We start from the raw sequence: 14770 nt of genomic DNA, 5'->3' as shown, positions 1-14770 counted from the left end.
TCTTTCCATTAAAAAAAATTATTAAACACTAAAGTCCAAACAATTTGCATATAAATTACAAACTAGAGTAAAATATACCTAGAAAAACTCATGAAACAAAACAAATTCTTTGATACCTGTAAGGTCTTATTTTACTCATAACTGTCCCCATTTTGGCCTATATTTTTTATCTTCTTCAACTGTAGGAAAGAATTTCTGTACCTTTAAATTCACCCAAACTATTGTACAGACTCAGACAACCTGCATCATCACTGCCTGCCTCTGTTCCTATAGATAGAAGCAGGTTACAGAAACTGGTTAGGTAATCAGGATGTAAGAAGGTAATTTTTAGCCTCAATTCCAGGTATTGCTTTAGATCCTTGTCATTTGCTTCTTTCTGGTAAAAGTACGTTATCAAGACAATGGGTTTATTTACTTGGGAGACCATGGGGTCACACAGAGTCAAACACAATTGAATGACTTCACTTTCAGTTTTCACTTTCATGCATTGGAGAAGGAAATGGCAACCCACTCCAGTGTTCTTGCCTGGAGAATCCCAGGGACGGGGGAGCCTGGTGGGCTGCCGTCTATGGAGTCACACAGCGTCAGACACGACTGAAGCGACTTAGCAGCAGCAGCAGCAGCAGAGATAAAGAAAACTGGTGGGACTTTGCTGGTGATTCTTCCAGTGGTTAAGAATCTGCCTGCCAATGAGGGGACACAGGTTTGATCCCTGGTCAGGGAAGATTCCACATGCCTCAGGGCAATTAACCTCCTGTGCCATAACTGCTGAAGCCCTCGGGCCCTACAGCCCGTGCTCCACAACAAGTCACCACAGTGAGAAGCCACATACTGCAAGTAGAGAGTAACCTGCACTCACCACAACTAGAGAAGGCCCGCGTGTAGCAACAAAGGCCCAGCACAGCCAAGTAATTAAATAAATAAAATTTAAGGCAATTTACAAAAAAAGAAGATTGGTGATACTTTGGCATATAGATAAGACTTCAGTAGAGGTCGACATCTTGCACAAAACTAACTCCTAGAATATATAGGAATATATATGACATTCATTTTCATTACTGATAATAGTTCAGTTCAGTTCAGTCGCTCAGTCGTGTCCGACTCTGCGACCCTGTGAATCGCAGCACGCCAGGCCTCCCTGTCCGTCACCAACTCCCAGAGTTCACTCAGACTTATGTCCATCGAGTCGGTGATGCCATCCAGCCATCTCATCCTCGGTCGTCCCCTTCTCCTCCTGCCCCCAGTCCCTCCCAGCATCAGAGTCTTTCCCAATGACTCAACTTGTCGCATGAGTTGGCCAAAGAACTGGAATTTCAGCTTTAACATCATTCCTTCCAAGGAACACCGAGGACTGATCTCCTTTAGAATGGACTGGTTGGATCTCCTTGCAGTCCAAGGGACTCTCAAGAGTCTTCTCCAACACCACAGTTCAAAAGCATCAGTTCTTCAGTGCTCAGCTTTCTTCATAGTCCAACTCTCACATCCATACATGACCACTGGAAAAACCATAGCCTTGACTAGACGGACCTTAGTCAGCAAAGTAATGTCTCTGCTTTTGAATATGCTATCTAGGTTGGTCATAACTTTCCTTCCAAGGAGTAAGCGTCTTTTAATTTCATGGCTGCAATCACCATCTGCAGTGATTTTGGAGCCCCCCCCCAAAAAATAAAGTCTGACCCTGTTTCCACTGTTTCCCCATCTATTTCCCATGAAGTGATGGGACCAGATGCCATGATCTTAGTTTTCTGAATGTTGACCTTTAAGCCAACTTTTCACTCTCATCTTTCACTTTCATCAAGAGGCTTTTTAGTTCCTCTTCACTTTCTGCCATAAGGGTGGTGTCATCTGTATATCTGAGGCTATTGATATTTCTCCTGGCAATCTTGATTCTTCCAGTCCAGTGTTTCTCATGATGTGCTCTGCATAGAAGTTAAAGAAGCAGGGTGACAATATACAGCCTTGATGTACTCCTTTTCCTATTAGGAACCAGTCTGTTGTTCCATGTCCAGTTCTAACTGTTGCTTCCTGACCTGCATTTAGGTTTCTCAAGAGGCAGGTCAGGTGGTCTGGTATTCCCATCTCTTTCAGAATTTTCCACAGTTTACTGTGATCCACAGAGTCAAAGGCTTTGACATAGTCAATAAAGCAGAAATAGATGTTTTTCTGGAACTCTCTTGCTTTTTCCATGAGCCAGCGGATGTTGGCAATTTGATCTCTGGTTCCTCTGCCTTTTCTAAAACCAGCTTGAACATCTGGAAGTTCATGGTTCACGTATTGCTGAAGCCTGGCTTGGAGAATTTTTAGCATTAGTTTACTAGCATGTGAGATGAGTGCAATTGTGCGGTAGTTTGAGCATTCTTTTGCATTTCCTTTCTTTGGAATTGGAGTGAAAACTGATCTTTTCCAGTCCTGTGGCCACTGCTGAGTTTTCCAAATTTGCTGGCATATTGAGTGCAGCACTTTCACAGCATCATCTTTCAGGATTTGAAACAGCTCAACTGGAATTCCATCACCTCCACTAGCTTTGTTCATAGTGATGCTTCCTAAGGCCCACCTGACTTCACATTCCAGGATGTATGGCTCTAGGTGAGTCATCACACCATCGTGATTATCTTGGTAATAGTAGTCATAATAATGCCTTTGAGGTAACAAAGTATGGTTTCCCTAAGAACCAAGAACACAAGTTCGGAATTCCAGAGTATTCACCTTTGGAAGAGCCCTGTATTCTATGTATTTGAATCAAGCTCCAAAATAAAAGCACAAAATAAAGTGGGTTCTTGAGAGCATTGCCATCTGTTATAAGGCATGAACAGACTTCCAAACTGTAGCATTAATGACACTCTTTAATCTTAAGATAATTTTTCCCCACTTGGGAGGTTTTGGATTGTTGAAAAGTTCTATTTTCATTGCTCTGGTTCTCAGGATAAGATTAGTAAAAAGGATGATGGAATGCAAAAGGAAGTTTTAATGGGTTTTGCCACTCCTTCAAAGTGATAGATTTACTAATACCTCGAGATGGGGGCTTTTTTGTTTGGTTTCCTCAAAGTCTTTTTTTTTTTTTAATTGGAAGCTACTGACTTTACAATATTGTAGTGGTTTTTGCCATACATCGACATATATCTGCCACGGGTGTACATGTGTTCCCCATCCTGAACTCCCCTCCCACCTCCCTCCCCATCCCATCCCTCTGGGTCATCCCAGTGCATCAGCCCTAAGCCCCATCTCATGCATCAAACCTGGACTGGAAATCTGTTTCACATATGATAATATACATGTTTCAATGCTATTCTCTCAAATCATCCCACCCTCGTCTTCTCCCACAGAGTCCAAAAGTCTGTTCTATACATCTGTGTCTCTTTTGCTGTCTCGCATATAGGGTTATCATACCATCTTTCTAAATTCCATATATATGAGTTAGTATACTGTACTGGTGTTTTTCTTTCTAACTTACTTCACTCTGTATAATAGGCTCGAATTTCATCCACCTCATTAGAATTGATTCAAATGTATTATTTTTAATGACTGAGTAATACTCCATTGTGTATATGTACCACAGGTTTCTTATCCATCCGTCTGCTGATGGACCTCTAGGTTGCTTCCATGTCCTGGCTATTATAAACAGTGCTGAGATGAACATTGGGGTACATGTGTCTCTTTCAATTCTGGTTTCCTTGGTGTGTATGCCCAGCAGTGGAATTGCTGAGTCATATGGCAGTTCTATGTCCAGTTTTTTAAGGAATCTCCACACTGTTCTCCATAGTGGCTGTACTAGTTTGCATTCCCACCAACAGTGTAAGAGGGTTCCCTTTTCTCCACATCCTCTCCAGCATTTATTGCTTGTAGAATTTTGTATAGCAGCCATTCTGACTGGCGTGAGATGGTACCTCATTGTGGTTTTGATTTGCATTTCTGATAATGAGTGATGTTGAGCATCTTTTCATGTGTTTGTTAGCCATCTGTATGTCTTCTTTGGAGAAATGTCTATTTAGTTCTTTGGCCCATATTTTGATTGGGTCGTTTATTTTTCTGGAATTGAGCAGCAGGAGTTGCTTGGATATGTTTGAGATTAATTCTTTGTCAGTTGCTTAGTTTGTTATTATTTTCTCCCATTCTGAAGGCTGTCTTTTCACCTTGCTTATAGTTTCCTTCGTTGTGCAAAAGCTTTTAAGTTTAATTAGGTCCCATTTGTTTATTTTTACTTTTATTTCCAATATTCTGGGAGGTGGGTCATAGAGGATCCTGCTGTGATTTATGCCAGAGAGTGTTTTGCCTATGTTTTCCTCTAGGAGTTTTATAGTTTCTGGTCTTACATTTAGATCTTTAATCCATTTTGAGTTTATTTTTGTGTATGGTGTTAGAAAGTGTTCTAGTTTCATTCTTTTACAAGTGGTTAACCAGTTTTCCCAGCACCACTTGTTAAAGAGATTGCCTTTTCTCCATTGTATATTCTTGCCTCCTTTGTCAAAGATAAGGTGTCCATAGGTGTGTGGATTTATCTCTGGGCTTTCTATTTTGTTCCATTGATCTATATTTCTTTTTTTGTGCCAGTACCATACTGTCTTGATGACTGTGGCTTTGTAGTATAGCCTGAAGTCAGGCAGGTTGATTCCTCCAGTTCCATTCTTCTTTCTCAAGATTGCATTGGTTATTTGAGGTTTTTTGTATTTCCATACACATTGTGAAATTATTTGTTCTAGTTCTGTGAAAAATACCGTTGGTAGCTTGATAGGGATTGCATTGAATCTATAGATTGCTTTGGGTAGTATACTCATTTTCACTATATTGATTCTTCTGATCCATGAACATGGTATATTCCTCCATCTATTTGTGTCCTCTGATTTCTTTCATCAGTGTTTTATAGTTTTCTATATATAGGTCTTTTGTTTCTTTAGGTAGATATATTCCTAAGTATCTTATTCTTTACGTTGCAATGGTGAATGGAGTTTGTTTCCTTAATTTCTCTTTCTGTTTTCTCATTGTTAGTGTATAAGAATGCAAGGGATTTCTCTGTGTTAATTTTATATCCTGCAACTTTACTATGTTCATTGATTAGCTCTAGTAATTTTCTGGGGGAGTCTTTAGGGTTTTCTATGTAGAGGGTCATGTCATCTGCAAACAGTGAGAGTTTTACTTCTTCTTTTCCAATCTGGATTCCTTTTATTTCTTTTTCTCTTCTGATTGCTGTGGCCAAAACTTCCAGTAGTGGTGAGAGTGGGCACCCTTGTCTTGTTCCTGACTTTAGGGAAAATGCTTTCAGTTTTTCACCATTGAGGATAATGTTTGCTGTGGGTTTGTCATATATAGCTTTTATTATATTGAGGTATGTTCCTTCTATTCCCACTTTCTGGAGGGTTTTTATCATAAATGGATGTTGAATTTTGTCAAAGGCTTTCTCTGCATCTATTAAGATAATCATATGGTTTTTATCTTTCAATTTGTTACTGTGGTGTGTTACATTGATTGATTTGCAAATATTGAAGAGTCCTTGCATCCCTGGGATAAAGCCCACTTGGTCATGATGTATGATCTTTTTAATATGTTATTGGATTCTGTTTGCTAGAATTTTGTTAAGGATTTTTGCATCTATTTTCATCAGTGATACTGGCCTGTAGTTTTCTTTTTTTGTGGCATCTTTGTCTGGTTTTCCTCAAAGTCTTACTCATGTATTTCATGTCAAGCTTCTCAACCAGTTACTATATTTATAATTACTGGGAAGAAGTCCTCTTTCTTCATTATTAGCAACATGTTTAAAACTTAGAGTTAGTAAATTTTTCTGGTGAATTGATAATCTAAGTAGGTAAATAGTATAACCTCTATTATAAATGCTTCCTTATTCTGATGTTTGAGAAATACTTCTAAAGATATCTTAGCCTGTCCAAAATTGTGAACATATTTCAGGAGCCTAAATGTAGGGTTTGGTCTTTGAATCTAAATGTCATCTCACTGAGTTCCAGCCAAGAAACAGATTCTTTGGCCAAAAAAACAAAAACAAAACAAAAAAAAAACACACACACACACACACAAAGTCTAGGGGAAAGGTGGGTGTAGTGCTAATTCTTGCCTATGGGAAGGTGGTTAAGATTCTTGAAGAACAAGCTTGTCTGCCTTTCAAGGAAGAGCTTCATATTTCAAAATGACCACACAGAGGTAAACTTTGTTTCCTGTTACATTTCACATATCTCTGATTCAAAGGGTAGGGGTATCTTCTTAAGTTGCAATTAGAATGAAGTGTAGCAAAGTTTAGTTGAGAAATAAATATCATAAAAAGTGATACAGCAATGTTGTATGAAATGGCTCCTTTGTCTTGCTCATGGCTGTATTCCTAGTATCTGAGCCCTGCACAGAGTTATCTGCTCAATATGCAAGAGATGAATGGCTAGCTGAATTACTGGAGGCTTCCTGAGATTTATGTCTGAACTTTGTGCCTCATATTAGAGGAAACCACCTTATTCATGAGAAAATAGTTTGTGACTGTAAACATTTCTTAGCATTAACAAATCCTTTTTTTTTATTCTCAGTATTTCCTATACAAATTTCCTGAAGACGTAGATTCAGTTATCATTAAAGTCGTGTCTGCGTTGGCTTATCCATGCTCTGTTGTCTCAGTCCAGAATATCATGGTGAGTTTCATAACTTGTCAGCCTTCCAATATGGAGTTTTATATTGTCTTAGGATAAATGAGAGAGAGCGTGAGCACCATTTCATCCTCTTACTTTTTCCTGCTGACAAGACTGCTAAATAGTAAAAGCTGTATCTTGTGCACGCAAGTGCACAGTATGTGTTTATAGACATTGATCTGGGGAAGTAGAGAGAAGTTGACTCTTCACCAAGATAAACAAAGGAAGGAAGGGAGGGAAGGAGGATCGTGACAGAAAATAAGGAAGACCAAGTTGTGAACTGCACAAGGAAAACAGAAACCTACTGCTTGTTCCATGCTTTGAATTTTTTGTTGTGTCATTAGGCCCTTTCTGTCTCATAAAGTATTAATAAAATATGGGAAAGGTGTGATATACTTTAAGACAGATCTTTTATGTTCTCTTTAATATTAAGTGACCTTGACTTCAGAGGACAAGGCACCAAATTTTAGGAAAACTATTTCATGACTGTTCTGGGAGGAAACTCTTCATGGTTCTGGCTCAGTCAGGACCCCCTCCTCTGTGATCCAGGTGGTATGTGTGGCATGTATATATGATATTAGTGATATTTTCCTTTTTATCCCCCATGCACATGACAGTGCCCAGTATACGATCTTGACCACAATGTGGAATTTAATGGCGTCTACCAGTCCATGACTAAGAAAGCTGCCATCACACTGCAGGTGAGACATCACTTCTGTGGGCATCATCATCAGTGACAATGCACAGTTTATAATCAGGTTACCTACTGAGCCAGTTTGGTCACCCACTGAATTTAGAGAAACCTAAAGGACTACCGCTCACTGTGTATACTGAATCTCTTTCCTTTCTGATTGATTTCAAAACCAAGATTGCTATACCTGGTGGATAATGCTACTCTACCAGGTGCCCTGTTCCCCTTGGGGACTCTTGCGAACCTGTGATGCAGCAGGAGAGGTGTCTGACAGATTGCTTACAGAGGTAAGGGTGAAAGATTCCAGTCTACTCAATGAAGGGGGTGCCAATTTAGCATAAGGTTTATCTGATCAATTCAAAACAACTAAATATATTCTACTAAAACAGTATTGTAAATCAGCTACGTTTGCATGCATGCTCAGTTGCTTACTCTTTGCAACCCTATGGACTGCAGCCCACCAGGCTCCTCTGTCCATGGAATTGTCCAGGCAAGAATACTAGAGTGGGTTGCCATATCCTCCTCCAGGGGATCTTTCCAATCCAGGGATCAAATCTGAATCTCCTGTGTCTCCTGCATTGGCAGGCAGATTCTTTACCACTGAGACACCTGAAAACAGTAAGATTTCAATTTAAAAGACACGTATTTTGATAATTTGTACTAGTGACAGTAACCAAAAGAGGACTTCAACTCTAGACAGAATGGGTAAGTTCAAAGAAATATGAACCACATTTGTGTAGAAGTTTGCCCTTTGGGTATTATAATTAAGTTTTTGTTTCAGTGATAATTTTATAGCAAAAATATATACACATCATGTCAGCATATTTTCAAAGAGATTCTGTTCCTGCCTTTAGAGTGGTATTTACTTGAGGTACCTGCAATTTGATATGTTCTCTAGGTAAGGAGATACTGTTTATTGAATAGCAGGTCATGAGTGAGGAGGGGTTAATTATAATTTAAGTATCAGACCTAAAAACTTCTATTAGTCAGGCTTTAATTTTTAATGTCTCTCTCTTTTTTTTTTTTAAATTTATTTATTTATTTATTTTTAATTTTTACTTTACAATTCTGTATTGGTTTTGGCATAGATTATTTGATATCTCAAATATCTGCTCTTGTTTTAGTGTTTTTTCCCTTAGCACCTCAGTATTATATAGTCCCAAATCTAAAAGGACAAAAAATAAGCATAATAGGAAACTCGGATTTTTACACCATCTGGACAGTAAATTAATGAAGAACAAAGTGTATCAGTACTTTCTTACTCTGGATGTATTTGGCAACAAATTAGTACGTCTCTCTGGACTCCTGATTCAGTCTTGGGCCATTTTCTGGATAGGTTAAACATCAGAAATTTGGGAATAATATAAAGTCAAGATTGTATAAATATACTAGATCTTAAAGATTATCTTGTCAACCATGCTTCATTCATGGATAAAAAACTGGAACACAAAGAAGCTCACTCAGAGAAAGTCAAAGTCAGGACTATAACTCAAGTCTCCTAACTTGAGTATTTGCTTCCCTGACCTAAATTATTTATTTGTCTGCTGACTGAATGACTTTTCAGAAAGTCATTTATCATTGAATTTTAAGATAAAAACACTATAAAAAGCTAAAAACAGCTCTAAAAATAAAGTTTATTGAAGAATTTAATATGTAAGTATTAGTTATTAAACATAGGCTGTTGACATATATTTTATACAATTCTAAGCACTCAAGTGGGCACAAGACAGACTGAAATCAGAAGAGTATATCTACATAATTTCTTGGATATAACAATTATTTTATTATGGATAACCTGGAGTAGATCATGGGAATGTGTGAATCCTTCCTAAGGAGTTAGGGAGAGGGTGAATTGAACTTTACTTTTTTTCTCTTTCCTTCTTTTTGCCCCCACCACTATGAATTTTCTCCCTTCTTCTGACTATCTTTATGTCTTACGCAGAAGAAGGATTTTCCAGGTGAGCAGTTCTTTGTGGTGTTTGTGATAAAGCCTGAAGATTATGCCTGTGGAGGATCTTTCTTCATCCAGGGTAAGCAACAGTGAGGAATGTTTGGCTATGTAGAAAAACATAATGGAATGGAATGGAAACGAACCAAAAAGTTCATTTTGGCCCCTTCTGATCCCTTTCAACCATCTCTAGTAAGTCAGGGTTATCAGCAATGGCTTGACAAGGCAGTCTGAGATGTACTTGAGAAAAAAATAAAGAGAAGAAAATAATAGATCTCAAGACATTATTGATACTTCAAAATGCCATTTACCACCTTGAATCTTTTCAAAGTCTTGTACTTCCTCAGACTATATGAGGTAAGTTGGCTCTTTACTCAACAAGTATTTACTCTAAGAAGTAATGGGGCTTCCTTGGTGGCTCCGATGGTAAAGAATTCCCTGGCAATGCAGGAGACCCAGGTTCAATTCCTGAGTCAGGAAGATTCCCTGGAGAAGGGAATGACTACCCACTCCAATATTCTTGTCTGGAGAATTCCACAGATAGAGGAGCTTAGTGGGCTATAGCCCATGGGGTTGCAAAGAGTCAGACATGACTGAGTGACTAACACACACGCGCGCACGTGTGCGCACACACACACATGAAATAATGACCTTAATACAGCAAATCGAGGTCCATTTTCTAAGGTCATTTTGGTAGCTAGCAGTAATGGAGCCACCTATATTTATCAGTAGTCATCATTTCCCCAGGAAAAGTCAGAATTCTCAATCCCCACTGCCAAAATTGTACCTTTCAAGATAGTAAGTAAGCAAAGTAGGGCAACTTATCCCAACTGACAACCTACCCAAGCTCTTAGGCACAATACAGTGGCTGTGGGCAACTACCCACTAATTACCATGGCGATGGAAAAGGCTGTTGACTGAAAACATGGACCCCTCAACAGCTGATGGGCCATATGTGACCAACGTGGAGAGTGTTTACTGTTGAGTGTAACACTGTTCTCTTGGTATTCAGGTGAATCTTCTTCTCATGTATTCTTGTTTTTAAGCCCTGTTTTAATTTTTATTGGAATATATTTGCTTTACAATGTTGTGTTAGTTTCTGCTGAACAACAATGTGAATCAGCCGAATGTATACATATATCCCCTCCCGGTTGGGCCTCCTCATATATTCTTTAATCTCTTAGTTACATAGCTCTAGAGTTTTGCCAACATCCAGTGTTTTTGTAAACTACAAATCCTTTAATGGCTATATAAGAAAAACAAATTCTCACTGGCTAGAAAAATGGAAACCAAAAGATGAAGGAGCTCTCTATTTTTGCAGCTGTTTTCCTCAGATTTCCATGGTATATTGAGTTATATGTGATATGAGCAGAAAGGTCAAGACTTCTTCATTTAAGAAATACTACATTCTCAATTAAGTCACTTAGTGCTACCAAAATGCACCCAAACTGAGGTCAAATGGAAAGTTTTAACCAAAGAGTATTAGATGGTTTGAGGGTTTGGTGGTTTGGTTTTCATATAGCTCTTGCTAAAAGAAAATTTAGCAACCAGAATTCATCCTGGATAGTTTTTAAACAACTGTTCAGATGAGAGGCCAGGAACATAGTATCTGACCCATTGTGCTTTGTTCTTTTTTTACCAGAAAAGGAAAACCAGACTTGGAATCTACAACGTGCAAAGAATCTTCAAGTGACCATTGTTCCTTCCATTAAAGGTCAGTTTTGGTTGTTATTGTTGAGTCACTAAGCTGTGTCCAACTCTTTGCGACCCCATGGACAGAAGCACACCAGGCTTCCCTGTCCTTCACCATCTCCTAGAGTTTGCTCAGATTCATGTCCATTGAGTCAGTGATGCTATCTAATCACCATGCTCTGCTGCCCTCTTCTCCTTGTACCAGCATTCAGTGGAGAGATTCCTGTCAGGAAGGAGATCATGTCCTTCAGTGCTAATGTCATCCTTCCAGAGAAACATCACAAAAAAACTAACGTTTACCTTAGAGATAGAAGAGAGAATGAAAGCATTTTGTTAAATTCCTTACAGAAAGAAAGGGAAGTCAGTTACGGCTTTGTGTATAGGAAGTCCCTCCCAGCTTCCCTGAGGAAGTCATCACTGTAAAAGACAGACATTTATGGACAATGACTAGGTGAGCTCCAATAGCTTCCCTGCTTTGAATGGGATTATCTTAGGATTTAAGAATGGGTATGATGCAGATGGGCCTGTTAAGCTTTCCTGTCCCAAACATGGTTCTCTTTTCTCCTGAGGACATCCTGACCAGAGCTATTTCTCTTCCCTCAGGATCCGTTTATGTGAAATCCATTCTTCTCAGTTTCCTCATCTTCTTCTCCTTCTACTTGGGATGCCTGTTTGTTGCATTCATCCATTGTATCAGGTATGTCAAGATCTTCAAGAAATGTCAACCCCCTTCTCCTGTCTCTGCTTAGCAGTTAGCACATTAGACTTTAGAGTCATACTGACTGGATTCAGCTCTACCTTAGCCACTGTGTGATCTTGGGCAAGTTACTTAATCTTTCTGTACTTCACTTTCCTCATCGGTAAAATGAGATAATAATTTACCTCACAGATGAGTATAAGTGCAGTGTTTATATCAATGTCCTACACAGAGTAAGTGGTGGTAGTGATAGCTATTTTCATAGTTAGTGAAACTTCAACAGAAAGGCAGCTTGGGTATTTTTTAGAACACAAAATGCTCAGTGTAGATCTTATGGAATGTAGGAAATCAGTTTCACCTAACATGGAGATTGAGAAACAGCTTTGAACATTCCATCAAAAAGTAGAATTAATGCCTAAAATAAATCCTGTGATGTAATAAGTGCCAGGAGTAATAAACATGCTGTGACACCATATTCCAGGTGCTTCTTGACTGTTACAGCATCAATTTTACAGTCAAAATATCCCCTGAGAGGAAAAAAAGGAGATAATTAGGCTGTAATTTGACCAAGGAGATTTCCCTTCCCAAGAGTTCGGAGCCCCCAGTGAAAAAGAGTTGCAGTCTTTCCTTGTATCTCTGAACAAGCCTGAACTTGAGAATTCCATAGTTTGTCCTGGTCTCTGTGAAACAACTACAAAGGAATGGCAGGAGGTACAATAAACAAGTGTTCTCTCTCCTCTTGAGCATCTAAAGTAAACAAAGCCAATGTAGAGTTTTCAGATTATTGGCAAAGATTCGCCTCATCTGAAGAAAAACCTTACAGCTACCACAGCAATACAACTTCTCAGTGATACAGGCCTACCTCTGAAATGAATCCCTCTTTGATCTTTATGAAGCTTTGCAACTGAGAAACTGACTTCAAAAACCATTGACCATATCTGGGACAATTTGAGCACTAAAATAAGGAGAATAGTGAATTATAAACCACTGAGAAAACAAGAAATTCATGAATCCTTATCAATAAGGGAGAGAGGAAGGAAAAAAAGGGAGGGAGGGGAGGAGGGAGGGAAGGAGGAAGGTAGGAGGAAAGGAAAGACCTAAATACTTGCATATATACATTCAATGAATTCAACAAAATTACTAAAACATTTCTACATTAGGGAAAGGAGCCATTAGCAAATATTGACATAGGAGGGAGGACCCTTGCCTACAGCAGAACACCAAACACTGACTGGTAAATAAGGAGAGAGTCTCAGAATTGGAAAATCAGTATTTTGCATAGATCAGGTTAAGAATCATCAATGAATACTAAAGCTAGGAGGAAAATCTGATAAGGATCAAGATATTTGCATGGCCTCAAAGTGATTCCCCACAAAAAGCTTGGAAGTTATAAGGGAAAAATACTAACTATACAGAGGAGAAATTGGATTGACAGGGTGATGAATATTAATATGACCAAAGGGAAGATGGACACTTCCAGGTGTGATACTCTGAAAAGGACACAGCTTCATTTGTGTAGTATTCCAGCCAGAAAAGCCCATTTTTACTATAATCATGAGGGAAAAACTAGACCAACTCAAAATGTTGAACATTCTATTAAAACGTGTCACAAAAGACAAAAATTAGCTACGGAAATGTTCCAGATTGACTGAGACTGAAGACACATGATGACTAAACACAATATCTGATCTCAGACTGGATCTTTTACTAAAAGAAAAATACGCTGTAAAGGACATTATTGGATCAATTGGCACAACTGTAATACAGACAAGATAAGAATCTCATATCAATGTTAAGTGTATTGAATTTGACAACTACACTGGGATTATATAGGAGACTATTTTAGTCTCTGGAAGTATTTCAGTTCAGTTCAGTTCTGTCACTCAGTTGTGTCCGACTCTTTGTGACCCCATGAATCGCAGCACACCAGGCCTCCCCGTTCATCACCAACTCCCGGAGTTCACTCAGACTCACGTCCATCGAGTCAGTGATGCCATCCAGCCATCTCATCCTCTGTCATCCCCTTCTCCTCCTGCCCCCAATCCCTCCCAGCATCAGAGTCTTTTCCAATAAGTCAACTCTTCGCATGAGGTGGCCAAAGTACTGGAGTTTCAGCTTTAGCATCATTCCTTCCAAAGAAATCCCAGGGCTGATCTCCTTCAGATTGGACTGGTCGGATCTCCTTGCAGTCCAAGGGACTCTCAAGAGTCTTCTCCAACACCACAGTTCAAAAGCATCAATTCTTCAGTGCTCAGCCTTCTTCACAGTCCAACTCTCACATCCATACACGACCACTGGAAAAACCATAGCCTTGACTAGACGGACCTTAGTTGGCAAAATAATGTCTCTGCTTTTGAATATGCTATCTAGGTTGGTCATAACTTTTCTTCCAAGGAGTAAGCGTCTTTTAATTTCATGGCTGCAGTCACCATCTGCAGTGATTTTGTAGCCCCCCCCAAAATAAATTCTGACCCTGTTTCCACTGTTTCCCCATCTATTTCCCATAAAGTGATGGGACTGGATGCCATGATCTTCATTCTCTGAATTGTGAGCTTTAAGCCAACTTTTTCGCTCTCCTCTTTTGCTTTCATCAAGAGGCTTTTTAGCTCCTCTTCGCTTTCTGCCATAAGGATGGTGTCATCTGTATATCTGAGGTGATTGATATTTCTCCTGGCAATCTTGATTCCAGCTTGTGTTTCTTCCAGTCCAGCGTTTCTCATGATGTACTCTGCATATAAGTTAAATAAGCAGGGTGACAATATACAGCCTTGATGTACTCCTTTTCCTATTTGGAACCAGTTTATTGTTCCATGTCCAGTTCTAACTGTTGCTTCCTGACCTGCATACAGATTTCTCAAGAGGCAGGTTAGGTGGTCTGGTATTGCCATCTCTTTCAGAATTTTCCACAGTTTATTGTGATCCACACAGTCAAAGGCTTTGGCATAGTCAATAAAGCAGAAATAGATATTTTTCTGGAACTCTCTTGCTTTTTCCATGATCCAGCGGATGTGGAATTGATGACATATGCAATTTACTTTCAAATAGTTCACCCCAATTTATATATACCTATATGTGAAAACTGGAGAAGGAAATGACAACCCACTCCAGTATTCTGGCCTGGAAAA

General features: G+C 39.1%; 1 protein-coding gene across 2 annotated transcripts in view; it reads left to right on the top strand.

Annotated features, from left to right (window-relative positions):
- SIDT1 (SID1 transmembrane family member 1) overlaps positions 1–14770 on the top strand; it is a 109120-nt gene that overhangs the window by 42631 nt on the left and 51719 nt on the right. For both annotated transcript variants that reach the window (XM_040224116.1, XM_040224124.1), the window contains exons 5-9: positions 6519–6620; positions 7235–7318; positions 9251–9338; positions 10899–10970; positions 11552–11645. In XM_040224116.1, the coding sequence (XP_040080050.1) occupies positions 6519–6620; positions 7235–7318; positions 9251–9338; positions 10899–10970; positions 11552–11645 (440 nt within the window). The remainder of the gene's footprint in view (positions 1–6518; positions 6621–7234; positions 7319–9250; positions 9339–10898; positions 10971–11551; positions 11646–14770) is intronic.

The sequence above is a fragment of the Oryx dammah genome, unplaced genomic scaffold (assembly GCF_014754425.2).
Source record: "Oryx dammah isolate SB20612 unplaced genomic scaffold, SCBI_Odam_1.1 HiC_scaffold_2, whole genome shotgun sequence".
Taxonomy (NCBI): Eukaryota; Metazoa; Chordata; class Mammalia; order Artiodactyla; family Bovidae; genus Oryx; species Oryx dammah.
This window is presented reverse-complemented; position numbering and strand designations above follow the sequence as displayed.